General features: G+C 35.9%; 1 protein-coding gene across 6 annotated transcripts in view; it reads right to left on the bottom strand.

Moving 5' to 3' along the window:
* Nucleotides 1-331: 331 nt before the first annotated feature.
* LOC149534100 (phosphoglycerate mutase-like protein 4) overlaps nt 332-25255 on the bottom strand; it is a 177117-nt gene continuing 152193 nt past the window's right edge. For 5 of the 6 annotated variants that reach the window (XM_089803844.1, XM_089803843.1, XM_089803848.1 and 2 more), the window contains one exon: nt 8205-8873. In XM_089803844.1, the coding sequence (XP_089659970.1) occupies nt 8653-8873 (221 nt within the window). In that variant the 3' untranslated portion in view covers nt 8205-8652. Of the gene's footprint in view, nt 677-8204; nt 8874-25255 lie in introns of those variants that run through there. The other variant, XM_089803846.1, reaches the window with a different exon arrangement.

The raw sequence follows: 25255 nt of genomic DNA, 5'->3' as shown, positions 1-25255 counted from the left end.
TAAGAATTTATATTATGAATGGTTAAAATTTATTCTATCATAATATTATCTACTATCATAACATTATCTTTTAGACAATATTTTTTCTAATACATATCTAAACTTTTTCCCAATAAGAAAAAAGATGAAATAAAAATAAGAAAGAAATGAAGAAATAAACACAAGTAGGAAATATAAAATTATTCTCTAAAATATATATCAATACACTTAATAGAAAATATGTGGCAAAGTAAATGTAAATATTATTAGTATCTAAAATAATTTTAAAATAATAGACTCCTAATTAACCCCAAAATTTTCAATAATCTTATTCATGAGCTTATAGAAAAAGAAAAAAAAAAGTAGAAATTTTGAATAGAACTACAGTTCTAAACATGTGATTGAATTGGGAAAATCTCGTTCATTATAGTGATGAGCTTGGTAGAATGTTTTTATTTGCCTTGGAAGTAGATGATCTCTGTCACAAGTTTAAAAATGACTAACTACACCCACAACAATAATAATATTGATGTAAGCATTCTTTTGCTTCTTTTTCAGGATCCAAAATATCAAAGCCTTTGAAGATATTTACAATCCTCAATACGATCACTTTGAAGTTGACAAAGGGGTGATATGCATTAATGTAGTATATAAGCTATTTTTTATCCTTGTTAATTTGTAAGAGCAAAGTGAATACCTGCAAATTAATAAGCATAGACTATTAACATAAACAATGGAAGAAAACATTTAAGAAAAAACTACTAAAAGCATTCATGTTTTAATGCACTTGCTTACAAAAAGGCTTAGAAAATTAGTGGTTTATATTCAATATGTAGATTGTTAAACTGGGATGAAATCCTTAATCAATATAAGAAATGAATGTTTGATAGTTATTGTTTAATTAAATTGTGTTTAGATTTTTCTAATTAACATTTTGATTTAAATGTCTTCTTTGTATTTCATTTTCAATGTCTATAAACGGACTATTGATCTTCGTAAACCACAAAAGCTAAACAAGAATAATTGTTTACTATTTTATCTAAATTATATGTAAATTTACAAAGCCAAAAATTGTAATCACAATATTTTTGTATAGTGTTTGTTCTACACCTTTTATGTAATTTCCCAACTTCAAACTAGTACCCCAACCACTTACTACATTTATATATCCTAAGGTTGGCAAAAACATGGAGTTAAAACCATACATGATCTAGATCTTTGAATGTCTTAGCATGTCTAGCAATCATGACTCTAATGGACGTATACAAATCCTAGTTGACAACATTAAGTACTCCATACCTCTAAATTTTTTTTAAAAAACATCAATCAAGGTTTAGAGATCATTCATATCATGACACTCTAAATATTTCAAATCAATCCAATTGAAAATTATCTCTAAAGATTACTCTTCTTGATGTAAACATATAAGCCTTCCATAATCATTGTCTTGAATCCTGTAAAATTCAAGCTTGTCTTAAGTTGGGTCTTGAATCCTCTAAGCATTAATTTTAAATGACCCTCATGATTAAAAGAAAAATATTTCATGTCTCTTATACCAATTAACCATCTTCTATCTTCATAATGGATGTAGAGCATGAATCAAAACATTCATATTAAAAATTCTTACATAATCCAAAAATAACATCATTAGTAAAGCACAATACGTACATTTTTTAGGGTATGGTGAGAAATTCCAGAAGAAACAATATGGTTTCCACTTTAAGGGTTCTAGTGTCCCTAAACAATTGGTTAGATCAGTAGGAGCAATATTGTGTATGTGAGGAGATGAGCAGGCATGTGACTACTGCACACTTGCCACACGTTATTTGGTTGGAACCAAGCACCGAGAAGGCATTGTACTCTCACTTAGAGAAATGGCCATGAAAGTTGTGTTCAACTCAACCATCCCCACCACTGCAAACATCCATTCTCTCACCAACATGCATGTAAATCTATAACATTGTCATGATTTGTAGTCAATGACAATTTTGGCAACTATATTTTAGAGTAATTCTAATTAGTGGAAAAGATGAATTTATGAAAAAGATTGTAATTTGATCTATAAAGAGTACATTTTATGGAATATATTTACTACATAGTAAAGTAAATTACGAACAATTGGCAAACCCTAGTACATTATTATATACTATCATCATAGTCTTACATTTTATATAGATTCAAGTAAAGACAAAAGTCAAACCTAAACTTGCATGTCACCTTCAACTAGCACCTCACTTGAAACTATGAGTACAAAAACCATCATCATAAATCATAATCAGTAATAAAACTTGTGAAAAATATTTTTTTGTGTGAGTCAATTTCAGGTTGTAGGCAACTCCATAGGGAAATCTTACTACTTAATTACTCTAAAAAATTATGTCTGTAGTAAAAATTGCCTAATTACCATAGCAAATTATATTGCCTAATTACCTACACTGAGGAGTTACAAAAGTTGTGCATGAGATCTAGGAGAAAAAAAGGAAGAGTGTGTGAAGGTGGTTAGGTATTTGAATAGACTCAAGTTGAATATCCACAATGAACTAAAACTATTGTGCCTTGATATTGTACACAAGTGTTATGAGTTGTCTCTAAAGCTAGAAGAAAAGGAAAGAAGAATACAAGAGTAGAATGGGGAAGGAATCATAGAGTCGGTTTTTGAGGAAGAATCTCATGTCATAAGTATTTTTGGTGATTCTAGTCAAGGAGAGAAAGAAGGGGACTCACGAAGTAGGGGCGACTATAGGGGAAGAAGACCTAATGGTATGTAAGGGGCAAGTGGATCAAGTAGAGGATCCATATTTGCTAACATTAAATGCTTTAGTTGTAAACAATTTGAACACCCTTCATGTACATGTCCGAAGAAGGCCTCTACTTCCCATGGGTATGAAAGGAGAACGACTAATTAATGAACATTGCAACAATGTAACTTATCTTGAGATGAATCTAGCTTCAAACATGGAAGAAACTCTAATAATCAAAAGGACATTGATCAGATAAACAATCAAATAAGAGAGGTTAATCCACCACAAAGGAGGGCTTCGTTCAAAATCAACTACAAGATACAAGGTAAGGTTTTCAAAGTAATTATTGATTATGGTTCAAAAAATAATATAGTATTTGAAGAGGCTGCAAGTAAATTAAAACAAGAGACAATATCCCATAATAGCCCCTATAGAGTCTCTTGGTTAAATAAGGAGAAATATGTAGTTATAAATAAGAAGGCATTGATAGAATTTAACATTGGGCGATATAAGAATAAGATAATGTGTGATATATTTCACATGAATGCTTGTTATGTTCTCCTTGACATACCATAGAAATTTGATAGAAAAGCACACCTAGACGAGGAGAAAAAATCTCTTTTTTTTCAAAAGGATGGGGTAGTATAAAAAATCAGTCCTTTGTTTAGGAAGAAAACGCCAAGCCATTTGGAGGAAGTGTGATCTAAGATAGAAAGATTTGTTAGCCCTTACCACGGAATTGTATGCCCTAAAATTATATGGGCATGAAAAGGAATTTGCAGAGACTTTGAAGGAAGAGAGATTAGGTTTTACCTTCATTATAAAACCTAAGGAAGAAAAGAAAAAGAAAGCTCAAGATGTGGGGACTACTAGAAAGGTATAAGGATGTCATTGCTAGAGATGTTCCTAATTTTATACCCCCTATTATAGACATAATCCATCAAATTGTTCTCATCCTAGGAGCAGTGCTTCCTAATAAGGATGCATACAAACTAAATCTAGAACAAAACACAAAAGTGAATAAATAAGTCTAGGATTTGTTAGATAAGAGCTTGATTAGAAAATGTCTTAGCCCATGTGCAATTCTTATTTTTTTGGCCCCTAAGAAGGATAGAACTTGGAAGTTGTGTACTAACTCTAGGAAAATCAAAAGAATTTGCAGAGACTTTGAAGGAAGAGAGATTAGGTTTTACCTTCATTATAAAACCTAAGGAAGAAAAGAAAAAGAAAGCTCAAGATGTGGGGACTACTAGAAAGGTATAAGGATGTCATTGCTAGAGATGTTCCTAATTTTATACCCCCTATTATAGACATAATCCATCAAATTGTTCTCATCCTAGGAGCAGTGCTTCCTAATAAGGATGCATACAAACTAAATCTAGAACAAAACACAAAAGTGAATAAATAAGTCTAGGATTTGTTAGATAAGAGCTTGATTAGAAAATGTCTTAGCCCATGTGCAATTCTTATTTTTTTGGCCCCTAAGAAGGATAGAACTTGGAAGTTGTGTACTAACTCTAGGAAAATCAAAAGAATTTGCAGAGACTTTGAAGGAAGAGAGATTAGGTTTTACCTTCATTATAAAACCTAAGGAAGAAAAGAAAAAGAAAGCTCAAGATGTGGGGACTACTAGAAAGGTATAAGGATGTCATTGCTAGAGATGTTCCTAATTTTATACCCCCTATTATAGACATAATCCATCAAATTGTTCTCATCCTAGGAGCAGTGCTTCCTAATAAGGATGCATACAAACTAAATCTAGAACAAAACACAAAAGTGAATAAATAAGTCTAGGATTTGTTAGATAAGAGCTTGATTAGAAAATGTCTTAGCCCATGTGCAATTCTTATTTTTTTGGCCCCTAAGAAGGATAGAACTTGGAAGTTGTGTACTAACTCTAGGAAAATCAAAAGGATAAGGTCACTAGTTATAGGTTTCCTATCCCTAGAATGGAGGACTAAATGGATTGATTAGGTGGGGACTCTTATTTTTCCAAGATAGATCTAAAAAGTGGGTACCATTAGATAAAAATAAGAGAGGGAGATGAGTGGAAAACAAAATGCAAGTCCACCTCTCTCTCTCTCTCTCTCTCTCTCTCTCTCTCTCTCTCTCTCTCTCTCACACACACACACACACACACACACACATTATCTCTCCTACTCTTTCTCTCACCCCCTCCCCTTCTCTCCTACTCTCTCTCTCTCTCTCTCTCTCTCTCTCTCTCTCTCCACCCCTCCCCTTCTCTCCTACACTCTCTCTCCCCTACTCTCTCCTATAATATCTCTCTCTTAGGACTACATGTTAGCATTATACGTTTGGTTGGCACTTGGATATGCTAGTTATGTGTTGTATTGATAAAAGGTTTTTTATTGATGAAAACATATGTTATTGAGTTCATGATAGACAAAGATTATGTATATCACTTAGGATTATTCACATAAAAATGTTGGCACATAATAGGTTAAGATATGAGAGGTTAAAATTATATTCATGGATGAGTGTAGATGCTACATCTATGTTCGCTAATGTTTATGATGACTATTGGTTGATTTATAATTCATTTGTTGAAGACTGGTTGTAGATTAGTGTGCAAGAAATAGGGACAAAGATAGTTTTGGGAAGTTGTCTATATCTTATCACAGAGATAAAATTAAGGTTAGCGAGATTGGATTGAGGTTGAATACATGTTCGCAAAGATATGTTCATGATAGCAAGTCTTGGAGATCATTTTGGAAAGGTCGCTAAAGTGAAACGTTTGATATGTTTTAGTTGCAATTGATTGTGATGGTGTAACATGTTGATCTTCATTGTATAAAGTCTTAATTGTATAGTAACATGTGGGAACCTTAAAGAGATAATTATAATGATGCTAAAGAAGGTTTATATACCTTAGTGAGGTCCTATGCAATTATTTGTACATTGGAAAAGCCCTAATAGGCTAACCTAATTAATTATTTGGGAAGGGTATAAAGGAAATATATCTTTCTTGGATAGATATCATAGTGATGATCTATGCATTGTAATATGATGTGAGCTTGAGGTCAAATAATAATCATAGTAGAGAAGAGATTGAATCGATACATAGTATTTTTCTTCAAAGGAACTGCATTAGCAATTGAGTTGTAGTATCAGTCAGTTCAATATCTTAGATATGTTATCCTAAAGAACAAATCCTCACTATAGCTAAAGCAATTTGGACAGTAATTCCAATTGTTTCCTTAATAACCTTTAATAAGGTTAGAACCTTCTAACAAGGGTCTACAAGGATATGTCCTTTCAAAGGGACTGTTGTACTAGTTGTGTTGTAATTAGCTCCTAATAGGGTCACATAGTTTCACAAGGAGCTTACATATTAGTACACTATATTTTGGGTGTCATCCCCATCAAGGTTTTTTTCTCTAATAAAGGGTTTCCCTAGTCAACAAATTATTGTGTCATTGTGCAGGGTTTATCTCTTTTTATGCTTCAATGTTTTGGTGAATGAAGTTGGATTTAAGTTTTATTGTTCACAAGTAATTCACTCCCCCATCGCCCTCAGTTATGTATGCAGACTTTACTTCTTAACACTACTCTCTCTCTCTCTCTCTCTCTCTCTCTCTCACACACACACACACACACACATACACCCATCTCTCTCTCTTCTGACTCCTACTAATTTATATAAAATAATACTAATATGTATAATATAATACTAGTAATAATATTATATTAAGATCATCGAGCATCAAGCGAAGGAGTGAAAGATTACAATGTGTAAGAATATAAGATGTGTGTGTGTGTGTGTGTGTGCACGCACGCACGCACGCACACACACATATTGGATTCTTAGTGTAAAATAATTTTTATATCGAATGTTAGTTTAAAGGATCATATAAGAATAAGGATTATAAATATAATTATCACTCTTCACAGCGAAGAGATAAGAAATAATAAGATAATCATACTGAAATAATATATACTCTAAATATAGTCATTAACTAACTATACACCAAGTATAGTGCAATAGTTACTAAGGCTATATGTAACTGAATTAGGTATTGAATAATAGGATGTTGTGCATTATGTGTGTGTGTGTGTGTGTGTGTGTGTGTGTACATATACATATACATATACATATATAGAAGAAGAGATATAGACACATACATATACACACAAAAATAATAAGAGCAATACTAAGGTCTTTGTTATTATTTCAATAATAAAGAATGAAGAGAAGTAGCTTGAGGAATGACAGTCCAAATTCTAAAAGAATAGTTTCCAAGATAGGGTGGGGATCAATGACCTCGAGCACCTTGTGGGCATAGTCCCAAGATCTGTAAACTTTGAGGGAATCTATTAGGTGGTCTCTGAGCATCTTGGTTGTATTCAGATCTCCTCTTTCCTTGTAACAAAGTAGTAGAGGATCAAGCTTAGCAACAAGAAATATAAATAGCATATGGAATTAAATATAAATTGATGATTGTCCCTATGTATATCATATATTTATGGAAATTAATGCATTTTCTTGCCAAATCAGCTTAGGATATAAGAATTGAAATTAATTTAAATAAACATTGAACTTAAATTACTATGAGAAATTACATAATTGCAATGTAGAATAATTATATGGTATCTTATCATGTGAGCAAACTTTCCATTGGAGGGCATGAAGAGGGAATATGAACAATTTCTGCAACATTTAGCAAGTATTTAGGACATCTTTCTTAAAAGGTGCCTATGTTACAGCCCTAGTTGTTTGTCATTTGCATGTTACTAGGTTGAGTAGTTAACCATCAGGTGCCATATGTTAATTCTCAATTTTATAATTTCTCAGTAGTCCAACTCTTCTTGGATTTTTCTTTAGTATGGCAATTTATATTATCTAAAAATACGAAGATGTTTCTTAGGATCATTTCATGTTTTTCTCTCAATTAAGTGCATTGGGAGGTCAGCTACTTTAAATGGCACTACTTTGTTTTGGTGCTCCACCATTAATCATTTCCTTACACCTATTATATAGCTTAGATCTATCCTTCATTTATTCATATACAACATCTTCTTTCTACTGTATCTTGCCGATATTGTTCAAAATTATCAAGAAAGATAAAGCATAATATTTAAAAGCCATTAATATTGAAGATATAATAATTCCTCACTCCATTTAAATGCATCAATAATGCTTCTGGCTGTCTTTAATACTAATAGCTGTTAAATATTGTACCTTTTTTATCATAACGGGCAGAGCAGAAAATTTAAACAATTAGTAAAGGGTTAAGAGGTCTCATAAATGATAAGTCCTTAAAACCATGTGAATAATATACTGATACCAGCTTGATCAGCTTTTGTGCACACCAAACAGATTGCAGCCTTTTGAGGTTTTTAATGATTTTGCATAGTCACTTGCCTAGAGCATTTTATACAAAAGTACAAGATAAATCAAAATTCACACTTATGTTTCTTGCATTATCAATGTTAAAAATGATAATAAGCTTCCAGAAACAGTGATAAATGGTAATACAGTGCACTCAATCTATTTAAAGTAACAAAGTTCTCTTTCAATAGTTTCCATGTATCCTCTTTCAGTATACATTTTTCACATTAGTATGAAATTGAATGTTTTCATGATAAAAGACACTAACTACATGTGAAATGGCATCTAAGTTGCTGCATACGATACCACCCAGAGAAATCAACAGTTGTTGATCAACACCTTAAATGCATAGTTGAACATCCACGCAAGGCATCATAATTTGTCTTGTTTAATGGGTAGAAAATAACCATATCCCCCATCTGTAGCTAACATGGGAGCTCAATTAGTATGGACAATGAATCACCGAAACCCTGAAAGTTGGATACAGCACACTGTCAACAATTAATTTATTCATCCTATTGTAACAGTACTCTAGATTGAAGAATGCTGCATAATAGAATCTGTAGGCTAAGCACATCAAAATTATCTGGACTCTCTATCATCCCCGAATCCAGAGCTTAGAACTCCCACTCCGTTCAAGTGGCTGGTGTCCCCCCAAGAATGCACAAACCAGCTACCATTCTCATGTTTATGGATGACATTAATTGATGCATTTAATACTATTCCAGGAGTAGATTTTCCTGCTGCAAAATTCAATAATGTTCGGATGACGCCTCCATGAGTGACAACCACCACTTTATCGCCTGCCATGGAGATTTCCCCATAATCATTAATAGGGAAAAAGAGAATCAATGAAATACATAATGCTTGAAAACTTGTAAATTTCAGTTCAATTTCAAGCATAATTAATTTCCAAAAAATTAGAAGATTTGCCAAGGCCGAATCAAATGCATCAAAAACTCAGGCTTCTGCACTTTGTGCTAGGCCTTCATGTGGTAGAAAACATAGATAAACATTAGATAGTCATTTGCATGTGAGATATGACTAGTTTATATTGTGTCTGTCCTGTGGTGCAGAAACATCAAATAAAAGAGTTTCAGAATGAACAAAAATCAACTTGTAGAAAGATGGGGGCACTCGTGGCAATGCGTGGAATCCAATCCAGAAACCTTTAACACACTATCAGTAAAATACTTCAAGCTCATATCAAGGTTCAAGAACTGTGACTAGAAGGCAAACAAACAAGTTGGTAAATACCAGTAAATGCTCGTCAAAAACCCAATCACCTAGCTCAAATTGGTACGAAACTGGGACGAGCTCATTTATCACCCATTACTTGCAAGTGTGGAGGAAGTCAAATAGTTGTTTGAGTCCGGATTTGAAGGAGAATTGGTCTTCAAGTCTATAAATCTTGCTACTTTGGCTCTTTGATCTTCAAGTAAGTGAGCATTTTCAATCTTACTCATTAATTCATGCTTATCTTACTATTTTGGTGCATATATTAGCTTGATGTTGCATACGTGTTCAAAGATATGCAATATAAAGTACATTTTTCCTTTAAATATGATAACTTTCATTTTCACATATTTGGATTCTCCCCAAACCCCAAATTTGAATTTGCACTTGAAAGCAACTTGCTTGTTGACATGTTTGAGTCTAAGACCAAGGGTATGTGTTTGTTTTGTGGTTATTTCCGTTGATTGTTGGTTTGCTTTCTCATTTTTCTTTTTTTGGAATAAGTTTCAAGTTCTTTCCCAAGAACTTAAGTGCATTTCACTTCACTCCACTTTTCACCTTTTCATGCAAGTGCGTCATTTCATTCCACATCCATTGTTGCATGCCATAGTACTTTGCATCTCATTCTCCATATGCGATTACATGAAATCTCATCCTCCATCGGCACTTACATGTAATCTCATTTGTCATTGCCACTTACTAGCATTTCCATCCTCCGATCCAATTGCATATCATAATTACATGTAAATCACTCTATATGTAATGGCATCCAAAGAACCCATTTTTGAATAATGGTCACACTTTCAAAGTCAAAAGTTAACATTTGCACGCATTCCCATGCATCTAACTTTCATTCCTCAAAGCATTTACATAAATACTCGTCATTTCTCACATGTTTCGATCTCCCTGAATCACATTTCAGCCTTTGCATATGCTTTTCAAGATTTTTACACAAGATCTTTGAGTATTTGATCCATACTCTGAGCATTTTACCCTTCATAGATCCTTTGTTGCTGATCTAGAATTGATGTCTTTATGGAATCAATATCCTCTAATGATGTGTTCACATTTTGGAGTTTACATGTTCCAGCACAAGACATGCCCTCATCCTTGAAACCCAAAGGAAAGATGTACCAATATGACAAAGAGTTAGCTCATGCGACTGCATCTCAAGTTTCATCACCACTTTATAATGTTTTTGACACAGAGATTGGGCACGTTGACATGGCTGATTTCTTGCAAAGGATTGAAGCCCCTACAAATCGAGAAATGAAACGTATCAAGAAGAGCAATATTCACTTGTTGTCTATTTTCCCTATGGCTTCCTTGGAAATAGAGTTTGTTTTGGGATGTGCAAAGCATTTCAGTCCAAAGACCAAGACAATCAAAAATTAAGATGGGAAGGTTATTGTGAGCCTTGATCCCGAGGTTATTCAACAAATCTTCAAGGTACCTCAGAGTGCAAAATTTGTGGATCTGACAAAAGAAATGTCACAAGTGATATGGGATGATAATAAGGCAACTTATCAAAAATATATAAACTACTACTGGCTAGATTCTAAAAGAAATAAATTTTCAAGATGGCCTAAAACCCTGCACAAATCCAGTTTTAAACCAGAGTTCAAAGACTTGATTACTCTCCTTAACAAAATGTGTGGTCTCAAGGATTCCTGTGATTTTGAGCCTTGGATGTACAAATTCATCTTTCATATCTTCGACAATTAAGAACCTATCTTTTGGGGTAAGCTTATCAGTACCACTATTTTTGAGCAGTTGCTTAATGTGGGAACCTCAACGCCATTTTATATGAACTCCTACTTCGTTTACATAGCTGCATCTATGAAATCTTTCTTGGGTCTTTCCATCAAAGGGGATCAGTTACAAGTTCCTACCTAGGACTACTATGATCAAATCACCTTGACAAACAAGAAATATCATTATAGGAGAGTCCAAGATGCAACTTTTAGATATTTCAAATGTTTGTTTGATAAACAACTAATAATCAAGCAAGTGTCAGATGAAGCTTGGAATAAGGTTAATCAATTTGGTGCTATCTTTTTGTAGTTTCCAACTTTCAATTATTTGAGAGTTGGCTACTTTAAAGGAGAGCCATATACTCTGCCAAGATATGCTATAGATAAGATCATACTGATGGAATTGGCCAAACAGCTCATGAAAGTGCAATCATATCAAAATACTCAACATAGGTCGAGTTTTGGTATCACTTCAGCTAAACCCTTGGTGATTGGTCAGTATATGATCAATTCAGTCTGCAAGGCGAAGAATATGGAGGCAAAACTTTAGCTTATCACATTAAAAAGGTTCAAGGTTGCGTATGATTTTGATTATCAAGGAATGCACCCAATGATCAAAAGAGTGTTCACCCATGTCCATCGCATAGAGGACATTTGGATTGATTTGCACACGAAGTTGGACATCATGAGGATGGACTATTGTAGACTCACTTTGCAGCAGATCATTGATCTTAACATGCTTGAAATCCCATCCGATCTCCAGATTGAAGATAATGGCAGTGTTCTTGATCCAGAATACCATCCTACTGGTTTTGACAAGCAATGTCCTTTTCCTATAAAATGGCAACAAAAAGAAGGCATATCCATTTTTGATAGATTTTAATCTATTTTGGTAAATACCAATAAATGGTTAAAAAAATAAAGGCCTCAAAAGGGTGAACCCTAAGCTTAGGGTAAATTGTGGTAGTTTTGAACCACCTAGAAGGAAATCACAATTAGAAATTTCAAGCAAAGATGATGCATCTTCTTCCGTTCCAACGAAATCCCTTAAGTTTAAGTTGAAAGGTGGAAAGGGGTCTAAATCTTCTTTAGAGCTCTCACAAGCACCTGCGCAAGCTCAAGAACCTGATGAGGAGGAATCTAGAGAAGAACTTGATGCGGAGGATGAAGAGGAAGGAGAGGTTATGAGCATATCTCCTCTATGACCAATAAATCAGCAAGGTCCATCCATTCAGGAAATACCTTTTCTAAGTATCATAGATGATGATGATTGATGCAGGAGCATCTTGCATGGGAAAATCATTGAAAAAAAAAAAAAAAAATCTGGAGGAGAGAAAAAAGTGACGAAAATTAGAGGAGAAATAATAAAAAATAAAATAAATGGAAAAAAGGAGAAAATAAAGAAAAAGGGGATTTCTATTTTCGAGGTGCATAGGTGGCATAATAGAAAAAAATAAAAATAAATGGTTGTCATTCCATTTATCGAGGTGTGTGGGAAGAATTCTAGAGAGTTATGAATATTGTAGAAGGTTATGGAAGTTGTAAAAGGTTGTGGAGGAATTCTAGAAGGTTGTGGATAAGTCATGTATTGGGTGGTAAGTGCCTATTTAAGCAAGGCATATGAACATTTCTAATCAAGCTCAAGGAGAAGCTTGAGGAGTAGAAGCTTGAGAAGTGGAAGCTCAAGAAGAAGGTGAAAGCTTGAGAAGTGGAAGCTTTGGAAGGAAAGCTTGGAAAGGTGAAAGTTGTGGAAGGTGAAGCTTGGAAAGCTTGGAAGGCTTCAAGGTGTGAAAGAGGAGGAGGAAGTAAAGAGTGAGTTTTCCTGAGTCTGTGAACAGAGCGCCGAATGTGAGGCAGTTTACAGTAGGATTATGGTGGAGTTGTGAGTGTAGACAGAGCACCGAATGTGAGGCAATTTACAGCAGGATTATGGTGGAGTTGTGAGTGTAGACAGAGCACCGAATGTGAGGCAGTTTACACTTGGATCTTGGATAAAGTTGGAGAAGAGCTAGTGGCTGCGGTTTAGAAACAAGGAGGTTGCTTGGTGGCTTGCGAGCACAAGTTGAGATCTCAGAGGTTTCTACCAAAGTGTGGATCTGGACTAGCTTGGGTTTGGATTGGATCTTGAAAGATCTTGTAGAAATGTTACTGTAATTGCTATTGGATTTTCAAGTATAATAAAATTGTATTCATATTGTTGCATTCTTGGTTGTGAGTTGGTAGGGTGGTGTGGCCCTTCGTCAGTGGTATCAGAGCGTACCTTCATCAATGGTACCAGAGTGTGTACCTTCATCAGTGGTATCAGAGCAGGAGTTCCTGAGTGTACAAGCAGATCGCCGAAGTGTGAGGCAATTTGTACCAGGACCTTGGTTGGGTGAAGTTTATCAGAGCTTGTGGATTGCAAATCCGTGGTCCTAGAATTGTGATGTGATTCCTAATTGTTTGTGCAAGGTGGCAGGTTGTGATCTGACTTGCAAACAATTTGGTTGTCACAAGGAGCGTGGGAAGGATTTGTTGCAGAGGGTTTACGAAGATCTTGGAAGATGGCTTCAAGAGGATTGGACCCTAAGATGATTGCTAAAATCCATGATATAATGGAGAGAAATTTTTCTAAGATGATTTCTCTGTTGGATGCTAGATTGGTTCATCAAGCTAAGAAGGTCAAGGTGGAAGAGGTTGGTTTTGCTGATCAATTTGTGGAGTCTGATGCAGAACCTGCAGAGCAACTAGAGGTTGTTGCTGAAGATATTCCTAATTTTGTTGATGTTGGGACAGAGGTTGGTTTTCATGATCAATTGGTTGAGTCTGACATGGAGACTGTAGAGCATTTGGTCATGGATGATCTAGTTGATGTTGGTGGCGACTTGAATGTTGCAGAGCACTTGGTCATGGATGATCCGGTTGTTGGAGGTGACTTATGTATTGCAGAGCATCTTATTGTGAGCAATGAGGTTGCTAGTGTTGAGAGTTTGGCATGTATTGATGGTGATCTACATGTTGGTGCTGATATGGAGTTTGTTGTTATTGATGCAGGGTTTGTTGCTATGGGTGTGAATTCACTAGTTGCTGATGTGAATGAGGGTTTGTTGATCAAGAATTATGTTCAGTTTGTTTCTGGGAGTGAGCACGCTGATTGGATGGTTGAGATTCTGGTGTTTGACATATGGATGCAGATGTGGAAGATTTGTATGGTGGTTTTGTTGTCCCTGTTGAGGTGGAAACCTTTGGTGAAGATGAAGATGGTTGTAGATCTTTCTTTTTGGCGTCAAAGTGTGGGACACACTTTTCTATCTACCGGGGGAGTCTGATGCAGAAGCATCTTGCATGGGAAAATTATTGAAAAACAAAAAAAAAAAAAAATTCTGGAGAGAGAAAAGTGACGAAAATTAGAAGAGAAATAATAAAAAATAAAATAAATGGAAAAAAGGAGAAAATAAAGGAAAAGGGGATTTCTATTTTCGAGGTGCATAGGTGGCATAATAGAAAGAAATAAAAATAAATGGTTGTCATTCCATTTATCGAGGTGTGTGGGAAGAATTCTAAAAAGTTATGAATATTGTAGAAGGTTATGGAAGTTGTAGAAGGTTGTGGAGGAATTCTAGAAGGTTGAGGTTGTGGATAAGTCATGTATTGGGTGGTAAGTGCCTATTTAAGCAAGGCATATGAACATTTCTAATCAAGCTCAAGGAGAAGCTTGAGGAGTAGAAGCTTGAGAAGTGGAAGCTCAAGAAGAAGGTGAAAGCTTGAGAAGTGGAAGCTTTGGAAGGAAAGCTTGGAAAGGTGAAAGTTGTGGAAGGTGAAGCTTGGAAAGCTTGGAAGGCTTCAAGGTGTGAAAGAGGAGGAGGAAGTAAAGAGTGAGTTTTCCTGAGTCTGTGAACAGAGCGCCGAATGTGAGGCAATTTACAGCAGGATTATGGTGGAGTTGTGAGTGTAGACAGAGCACCGAATGTGAGGCAGTTTACACTTGGATCTTGGATAAAGTTGGAGAAGAGCTAGTGGCTGCGGTTTAGAAACAAGGAGGTTGCTTGGTGGCTTGCGAGCACAAGTTGAGATCTCAGAGGTTTCTACCAAAGTGTGGATCTGGACTAGCTTGGGTTTGGATTGGATCTTGAAAGATCTTGTAGAAATGTTATTGTAATTGCTATTGGATTTTCAAGTATAATAAAATTGTATTCATATTGTTGCATTCTTGGTTGTGAGTTGGTAGGGTGGTGTGGCCCTTCGTCAGTGGTATCAGAGCGTACCTTCATCAATGGTACCAGAGTGTGTACCTTCATCAGTGGTATCAGAGCAGGAGTTCCTGAGTGTACAAGCAGATCGCCGAAGTGTGAGGCAATTTGTACCAGGACCTTGGTTGGGTGAAGTTTATCAGAGCTTGTGGATTGCAAATCCGTGGTCCTAGAATTGTGATGTGATTCCTAATTGTTTGTGCAAGGTGGCAGGTTGTGATCTGACTTGCAAACAATTTGGTTGTCACAAGGAGCGTGGGAAGGATTTGTTGCAGAGGGTTTACGAAGATCTTGGAAGATGGCTTCAAGAGGATTGGACCCTAAGATGATTGCTAAAATCCATGATATAATGGAGAGAAATTTTTCTAAGATGATTTCTCTGTTGGATGCTAGATTGGTTCATCAAGCTAAGAAGGTCAAGGTGGAAGAGGTTGGTTTTGCTGATCAATTTGTGGAGTCTGATGCAGAACCTGCAGAGCAACTAGAGGTTGTTGCTGAAGATATTCCTAATTTTGTTGATGTTGGGACAGAGGTTGGTTTTCATGATCAATTGGTTGAGTCTGACATGGAGACTGTAGAGCATTTGGTCATGGATGATCTAGTTGATGTTGGTGGCGACTTGAATGTTGCAGAGCACTTGGTCATGGATGATCCGGTTGTTGGAGGTGACTTATGTATTGCAGAGCATCTTATTGTGAGCAATGAGGTTGCTAGTGTTGAGAGTTTGGCATGTATTGATGGTGATCTACATGTTGGTGCTGATATGGAGTTTGTTGTTATTGATGCAGGGTTTGTTGCTATGGGTGTGAATTCACTAGTTGCTGATGTGAATGAGGGTTTGTTGATCAAGAATTATGTTCAGTTTGTTTCTGGGAGTGAGCACGCTGATTGGATGGTTGAGATTCTGGTGTTTGACATATGGATGCAGATGTGGAAGATTTGTATGGTGGTTTTGTTGTCCCTGTTGAGGTGGAAACCTTTGGTGAAGATGAAGATGGTTGTAGATCTTTCTTTTTGGCGTCAAAGTGTGGGACACACTTTTCTATCTACCGGGGGAGTCTGATGCAGAAGCATCTTGCATGGGAAAATTATTGAAAAACAAAAAAAAAAAAAAATTCTGGAGAGAGAAAAGTGACGAAAATTAGAAGAGAAATAATAAAAAATAAAATAAATGGAAAAAAGGAGAAAATAAAGGAAAAGGGGATTTCTATTTTCGAGGTGCATAGGTGGCATAATAGAAAGAAATAAAAATAAATGGTTGTCATTCCATTTATCGAGGTGTGTGGGAAGAATTCTAAAAAGTTATGAATATTGTAGAAGGTTATGGAAGTTGTAGAAGGTTGTGGAGGAATTCTAGAAGGTTGAGGTTGTGGATAAGTCATGTATTGGGTGGTAAGTGCCTATTTAAGCAAGGCATATGAACATTTCTAATCAAGCTCAAGGAGAAGCTTGAGGAGTAGAAGCTTGAGAAGTGGAAGCTCAAGAAGAAGGTGAAAGCTTGAGAAGTGGAAGCTTTGGAAGGAAAGCTTGGAAAGGTGAAAGTTGTGGAAGGTGAAGCTTGGAAAGCTTGGAAGGCTTCAAGGTGTGAAAGAGGAGGAGGAAGTAAAGAGTGAGTTTTCCTGAGTCTGTGAACAGAGCGCCGAATGTGAGGCAGTTTACAGCAGGATTATGGTGGAGTTGTGAGTGTAGGCAGAGCGCCGAATGTGAGGCAGTTTACACTTGGATCTTGGATAAAGTTGGAGAAGAGCTAGTGGCTGGGATTTAGAAACAAGGAGGTTGCTTGGTGGCTTGCGAGCACAAGTTGAGATCTCAGAGGTTTCTACCAGAGTGTGGATCTGGACTAGCTTGGGTTTGGATTGGATCTTGAAAGATCTTGTAGAAATGTTATTGTAATTGCTATTGGATTTTCACGTATAATAAAATTGTATTCATATTGTTGCATTCTTGGTTGTGAGTTGGTAGGGTGGTGTGGCCCTTCGTCAGTGGTATCAGAGCGTACCTTCGTCAGTGGTACCAGAGTGTGTACCTTCATCAATGATGTGGATTCATTCTCCATTGTTTTCACATCTACCTCGGAGGTAAACACATTGGTGCTTCCTATCTCCTCATCGGCTCCTATTCTCACAGCTGAGCAACACGAGAATTTGGGTAATATGTTTGAAGATTTCCCAACATTCACAGAAGGTCAAGTTTCCCAACTTGATACTTCAATAACTAGTTTTGAAGCATTCATGACAAAATCTTCTCATCATGCACCTCTCGGTACAGCAGTACAAAATGAAGCATGCTCAGTCACCATGGAAATACAATCAAGATCAATGTCAATGGTTGCTACTGTCCTTGATTCAACAAATGAAGGTTTTAATTTGCCTACTTGGTTGGGCAAGATTACTATGAAGAAAAGGAAGGTTGTACTGCCCCTAGATAATCTTCCTATTAAAAAAACCAAGTCTAAATCTTTGAAAAGATAAGATTGTTTTAAGGATTATAGTTAATCCCAATAAGACTATGTTTGTAAAGGTTGTTAAACCATTGGTGGGCAAACTAGCTAATGAACTTAACCATTTAGATTACAAGTTCACCAAAATCGAACTTTGCAAGCAATCAGGATTGGGTTCTCTACAAGATGCTCATGATGCACTTGCTAATGTATCAAAGAACAATCACAAGTTGTGGGAGAAGAAGAATCAGCTCAAGCACGAGGTTGCTTGCCTAAATGAGGTTATTCCATAGCAGTCTTTGCAACATGCAATTACTACATCTCAAAGACCTTGAGAGAAGTGGATCGTGGAAGTGGCAAAAACTTTGTTTGGAAAAGTTGTCTCTGAAGGAGTTCGGGCCATCACAGATGTAGTTAGAATCCTTCAACTTATCAGAAGTATTGAAGAGATGTTGCATGATTTGATTGCATCTCTAAATCAGGAAGCTAACACCTTCAAAGAAATTCTGTGTGATTGGGATGAAATCGCTAATTCTGAGTGGGACAACCTAGTTGCAAATGATGTTGTTCCATCTTGCGAATGTTCTACAAGTGTCATGGACTCATGGTTTATAAGGAAGAGATGCAAAGGAAACTTGTAACAAAGTTGTAGATAGCTTTAGATGATTGTCAACCAATTGAAACTGAGGTAATGTTTGATATGGAACAAATAGGATATCAAGTTCTTACTGAGCATGACAACTTGATCGCAATAGATGAGGTGACTTCAGAATATACAATTAGAGTTAATGCTGATCTACATTATGAAGATTTTGGTTATCGCACAATGAATAAGTTTGCTTTTTACAAATCTTTAGCAAAGCACCTACAAGATTCTCTCGTGGCAAATTATAAAGTTGTAAAATCAGCATATGTCAATGTAGTCAAAATAGAAGCTATATCAAAGACAATGGAAATCTCCGATCTTCCTATAGTGTGTGATGTCATCATCAAGTTCAAGGCACTTAAGAACAATCCTTCGGATTGTTTCACTTCTTTTCCGTCTTCTTTCATATGTCTTAGACAGACCCCTCACTCCTCTGCAACAATCAAGGGATGCTCAAACTTGCTAAAAGTTCAATCTTCCATGAGTGAACCAAGCATATTGGCATTCATTGCCACTTCATCCATAATTTAAATGAAGATGGAACCATGGATTTGTACAATGGACTAGACAGTCAATATTCTCACCCAGTCATTCCTTCTAGATAAATTTGTTAAGTTCAGTGGGTTCCTTGGAGTAGTTGACAGAATGACCCTTAAGGGAGGATATTAGAATAATCTCTGATATCTTATTATTAGTCTTTTAATAATATTGTATAACTTGTAAATATTAAAAATGTTTGTAATATTCTTTTATTCTTTCCTTATTATAATGTTTCTAATAACAATGACTGTTTTGTAAAAGAAACACTGTCTTTCTAAACTATATATGAGTGTTTTTCTCATTCTTTAATTAATCCAAAATTTTACTTAATTCCATGTGTAATAATTATCACCTGCTTCAGATAGTGCACCTGTATCCAACATGGATGGGAAAAATGATGGGAATGATGGTGGTCAATTGACACTTGCCAACGTCCCAAAACCATTACCAAAGTGGTATTTGAGTACCATCTGAGATGCAAAACTGGACGAAGTTCCACACACTTCCACTTCAAGTCCAATGACTCGCAACATAGATCTTAATCAGGTAAATTTAGCCTTGACGACTTCTGTGTTTTTGATAATTTTGAGCCATCCACTCTTAAGTATTGGATTCAAAGCCTTGGTTTGTGCTTGTTGTCTGCTTGAGATTGATCTTTTGTTTTTGAGTTGTGTTGCTTTGTTAGTTCAGGTGACTCTGGTTTTAGGGTTTGCATGTGGGTGCCTTTAAGTTTAGGGATTTCTTGCTTTTTGCTTTGGCTAATCTTTCTCCTATACTTGATTATCTATGATGGTGAAGGGTAATGATGCTTCACTGATGAAAGATTTGCAAGACAAGGGTTTACCCTCGAATGATGAGGGAAAATCTATTGATAATAATGATACGGCAAGGAATTCTAAAGGCGAAGGGGGATCTAGCAATAATGGGATGAACAAGTCTTGCAATGATAGCATTGGTGTCAAACCATTATCTAGCACAGTGGTGGCAAATTCTTCAGTTTCAGCTTTTCCGGATTTGGCTTGCTTTAGCGGAAGTTTTTCGTGCATTAACAGAGATAATGGAGGAGGATAAGCTGATGCTGATGGAGATGACTGGGAGGTGAGACCAACAGTGGAGGAAAATGCGAGGATGGCAACAAAGGTAAGGTCTTGTTGCCCTCAAGAAAGACACTCAATCTGGAGCCGAATGATGACATGGTAAAGGCATTTAGGGATGAGCAAAGTAGACTTAAGAACTACCTTCCCTGGGGATGTGTACTTAGCCTAAAAATAGGAGTTTCGGAAAGGGGGACATCCTAGGGACGGAGGTATGAGTATAGGACGTCCCCCAGCAGTCTCTAAAAAAGGAAAATTATGAAGAGATGCCTGAAACTCAGGGACAACTAGGAAAAAAGCTGTCCCTAGTATGGAAAGGGGACACGTAAATGTCCCCCAACCATACCGGGTACGGCGAGCCATCCCCAAATGTTTTTTCTTTTAATTATAATTTTTTTTTTTTAATTAAATTTTTTTTTTTATGCAAAAAAATTAAAAAGTGAATATTATAAAATAATTTTAAGGCTCCTTACTAGGTCGCTGAGGTGGACCCCACCCCTCCAAATGTGGTAGAGTCAAAATAGGAGCAGCAGTCTGCTTCATTTTTCTATGTTATGTTTTTTATGTTGAACGTGAACATGATTATGATACATTGATACTTATTACTTTATGGCAGCCCTCTAGCCCTTTGGGTGATAGCTTTAGGCATATTCAGATTTAGATTTTCAGATTTATCATGTTTATCATTATGATATTGTTCACTGATATTGATATGCATTTTGATAATTGAGTACTAAAATCCAATATTATTTCCTAGATGGCATTCAAATGTTGTATGTTATGGTTCTATAATGTTTAAATGACATGCTTTGTGCTTAGTTTCATATGAATGACATGTATATTTTAAAATTTCCATATATATATATATATATATATATAGCCATCCCCATTTGCCATCACCTCCGTCCCCATAATCACCAAAAAAATTATCGTCCCGAAAACCTACCACGTTGTCGGTCGCAGCCCCCATACCGAAGACTCGGGGTAACATAGCTTAAGCATATTACTTTTTTTTTTTTTTTTGCTTGGATGTTAAGTTTCTACCTGCTAGAAAAAATTTCAACGACTGGCTTAACAATGTTTGGGGTAAAAAACTTGGCATTGTAGTTAATTTTAGTAGAATGATACAAAGAGGCATGCTCGTTATTTTTCTTAAAACACATACTTTGTTTTGAGCTTTTCCACAGTCTCCAAGCAGTAAACTAGAGCAAATCCCCACTAATTCCTCATCCTTTTGGGTGGAATTGCAGAATATTCAACCAGAGTTTTGGTCTTTTCTTCCCTTTATGTTAAAACCTTTCGGCTCTATCCTCCAAATTGAGCAATCTAAGATCACTCTCCCTCCAAATGTTTCCTTTCCAGAAGAAATCTTAGTCAAAACCGAAAACGAAACCTTTTGTTGGGAAATCCATAAACTAGGGGATTTGGGTGCTTGTTTTCACTGTAAGTTAAATGGACAAAATAATAAAGGATTGCCCATTGTTGAAAAATATTTTTATAAAGAATTCAGTGGAGGGAATATGATAGCACAAAATGATAATGCTAAGAATGATAATAGGAAGAATTCTGAAAATGTTAACATTGATAAGCAAAATGGAGGTTGGAATGCTAGGAGTAACCACCCGAAGGGAACCCTTATGAGAATAGTTTTGTTACTCATCATAATTCTCTCTATGATGATGACTATGTGGTTGTCCATGCTAATGAGAAAGTGGATGTGAACCCCAAGAACCCATTCTGTTCTAACCCTATATACATCCCTGTTAACAGAGAAAAAGTCAATAATGATAATGCCCCAATTTTGAATGCTCTGCAGTTAGCTCTTAACAAGCTAAATTTGAATAGTACGGATGTGATTTCAAAACAACATAACTTGAGTGAGTTCAATGGTTCACTTGGGACCTCTAACCTAATGCAGAATGTTGCGCCCTCTAACCCTGATAATCCTTGCCCTATTGTCCCTAAGGACAACTCTGATGAAGGATTTGTTGAAGTTATTGGGAAAAAGAAGAGGAAAACTTATGAAAGAAACAATAGTGCTAATAATTGTGAAAGAAACAACAAAGTCAAAAGCATTGAGTCCCCAAATTGTTTTAACAGATTCTTTAAGAGTTCTATCTTACCTAATTGTCAATCATGAATTTGCACATATATGGTTGGAATATTAGAGGGCTTGAAATGCCTGATAGAAAGTATATGGTTAGGAGTTGGTGTAACAAATTCCATAGTAAAGATGTCATTTGCTTGCAAGAAATCAAAAATACTAGGTATCATGCCTTTAACAACCTCAAGTTTGTTTGGGATAAGGCTAAATGCTTATACTTTGGTCCCCAAAAAGGAAAAGGTGGGGTGGCTTTACTCATCATCCCAAAATGGGTGGAGAACCTTGTTAGAATATATAGTCCACCAATATAACTAAAGGGCGGGGATGGATCAGTTATCCAACTAATATCATAATTAGCAACCTTATTAAACTTTAACCATATGAGCAATATAATCAGAAACCACAACAAGATACTCATGCACAATAACAACAGATATGTTAACTAGGGAAATGCTTGATCAGAGGGAAAACCCTAATGGGGATGGTACCCACAAGATGATGTACTAATATAAATATTCCTTGTTACAAGATGAACCCTATTAGGAGTCTATAACAGCATTCAGTTCATATAAGTCCCTGTTAGGAGACTTTAAATCGCTGTTAGGAGTTGTGGAAGACAGATGGACCCACTATCCAAACAGCTTCAGGGAAAGACCAATGAACCCACTGTCCAAATGATCTCTATATTATTCCTTGCAAAATAATAGAAATGAATAGTATTGCTCCTTCCTCTTTCTCTGTCTTGTCAACCAAACTTCTACTCATTCTGATCTTGTAACTAGATCACAAATCTCGCATCCAATAATCCCTTAGATCACTTACTCGCATTTACCCCACTCTTCTCCTTTTCACACTTCGCACTCAATACAATAATCATGACTTACATACTCATCATACAAACAAGAAAAACTTCTTTCCTTTATACTATATCTTCAAAATAATTCCTTGAGTCAACCTTGAGGCTTTCCCAATTAATTATAATAAGATAATTAATTAATTCATAATTACAATAGCACTGTCAGCTCACAGTTTATGCAACTTCTCACATGTGTGATACTAGGGCTTGTGCATTCGTTGACGTCATCATTAGATTGTCTTAAATCACTGACTAACCACACATCTCTGGATTATATCACTGTCAGATGATATAATACAAACATCAGTAACTGCTTCTTAGGTACTCCGTCTCTGTACTGCTCTCTGTAAATCAAGTATATCTTCTGTACGTCTTCAACTCAGGTACTACGCATTGAACCTTCACATCAAGACACTGTATCAAACATATCCATGAATGCGGATCACCAGACAATCAAAACATTGTCCATACAACTAAGATCTTCGTTTGTTGCTCTGTCAGTCTTCACAGACTTACTGCTATGTTGACATCAATGACAAACGCAGTCATGAATGCAACATATCAATACTCTCCAATGCTTAGGATACTCCCCCAATGTATTATCATCAGCATTCATGCTAACAAATCATGTTTGTTACTGCTACTCCCCCTGCCATAGAGCTATTTGGGCAATCTTTAATTTCAATAATTCATCTATAGGAATCTACAATATTTATGCTTCTAATGATTATAGAGAAAGAGCTCTTCTTTGGGATTGGTTAGTTGATAACCTCCCGAAAGGTAATTGGATCTTTAGGAGAGACTTTAACATGATAGAGAACACTCAAGATAATAAAGGGGATCTAGACATTTTTGGAAAGGAAATGAGCATTATTTCTGGTCAAAATTTAAGAGAAGATTTCGAATCCATGACCCCCTTGATAAAAGGAAGAATGATTTTGAAGGCATCTAGTTTACTTGGTATGATAATCAAGCTCTAGGTAATAGAATTTATTGTACACTTGATAGAGTTTATATGAATCCCTTCCTTTTTATATAGAAACATCAAAACAATGTTTTTCTTGTTGTGGTTACTCCTGCTAGTATGTCTGATCATTCTCCCATATATGCTTGCATTGATAATTTGGAGAATGAGAATACTAGCACTTTGAGTAAAATAGGTTTTTTCAAGCTTAATGTCTCCCTACTTGAGGAGGATGATATTGAAAATACTTTGTATATGGTGTCAATGATGACCAACCTCTACAACAAAGATGCCTAAGCCCAATCTATTTGGATGATCAAGGTGGATACTTGGAGAAAGGTCTTCCAAATCATGGGATGTAAAGAAGACAAGAATAGGAGAAGTGAGAATGAATACCAAAAGAAACTTAATAGAAATGAGAACGATTTACAAGATAGAGGGAGATATATGAATTAGAGAAGGATTTCACTGATAATAAGATGCACTTGAGGAGGATTCAGAATATCAAGATTTAGGGTCAAAGAGTTAGAGCCAAAGCCAACTGGCTCCATGATAGTGATAGAGCCTCCAAATATTTTTTTAACCTTATCAAAGCTAAACAAAACAGAGAGGTCATTACAGGTATTTGTACTAATAAGGGTATCTCCAATGATAATAAAGATATCCTTGAGGCTTTCTATTAGTTCTATAACAAGTTATTTAGTTTGGAGCAAGATACTAATAGTATTGATGCTATGAGTAAGTGTGTTACTCTTATTCCAAGGAAAGTTTCTATGGAGCAAGCCAAGACTATAGATCTCCCCATCAGTATTCAAGAGATTGGTGACACTATCTCCTCCATGGCCAATGGTAAGTCCCCTGGGGTTGATGGACTCCCTACTAAGTTTTATAAGAAGAACAGGGATTGGATTTTAGAGGAGCTTCTTTCGGTATATAAGAAGGCTTTTGAGTTTGGTACTCTTGGTGAAGGTATTAATAAAGGGATTATCAAGGTACTTCCAAAAGGTGGTGATAAAGCTCAAGTTAAAAATTGGAGACCCATTACTCTTCTAAATCTTTTATACAAGATTCTTGCAAAGTCGTTGGCGAGGAGAATTGCAAGGATGCTTAACAATATTGTTGTGGTACCTCAAACTGGCTTTATTAAGGGGAGATACATTTTAGAGAATCTCATTACTAGCTGGGAAGCTATGCCGTGAGGTAAAGATAGTGGGCAGAATGTGGATATGGTTCTTCTAGACTTCGAGAAGGCATACGATAGAATTGAATGGCAGTTTGTGATCAAAGTGTTGGAAAGATTAGGGTTTCATCCTTCCTTCTAT

Source organism: Cupressus sempervirens, chromosome 10, assembly GCF_028749045.1.
Source record: "Cupressus sempervirens isolate cs-2001-9-10 chromosome 10, ASM2874904v1, whole genome shotgun sequence".
Lineage (NCBI taxonomy): Eukaryota > Viridiplantae > Streptophyta > Pinopsida > Cupressales > Cupressaceae > Cupressus > Cupressus sempervirens.
Note: the sequence above shows the minus strand (reverse complement) of the source record. Positions and strands in the feature narration are given on the sequence as shown.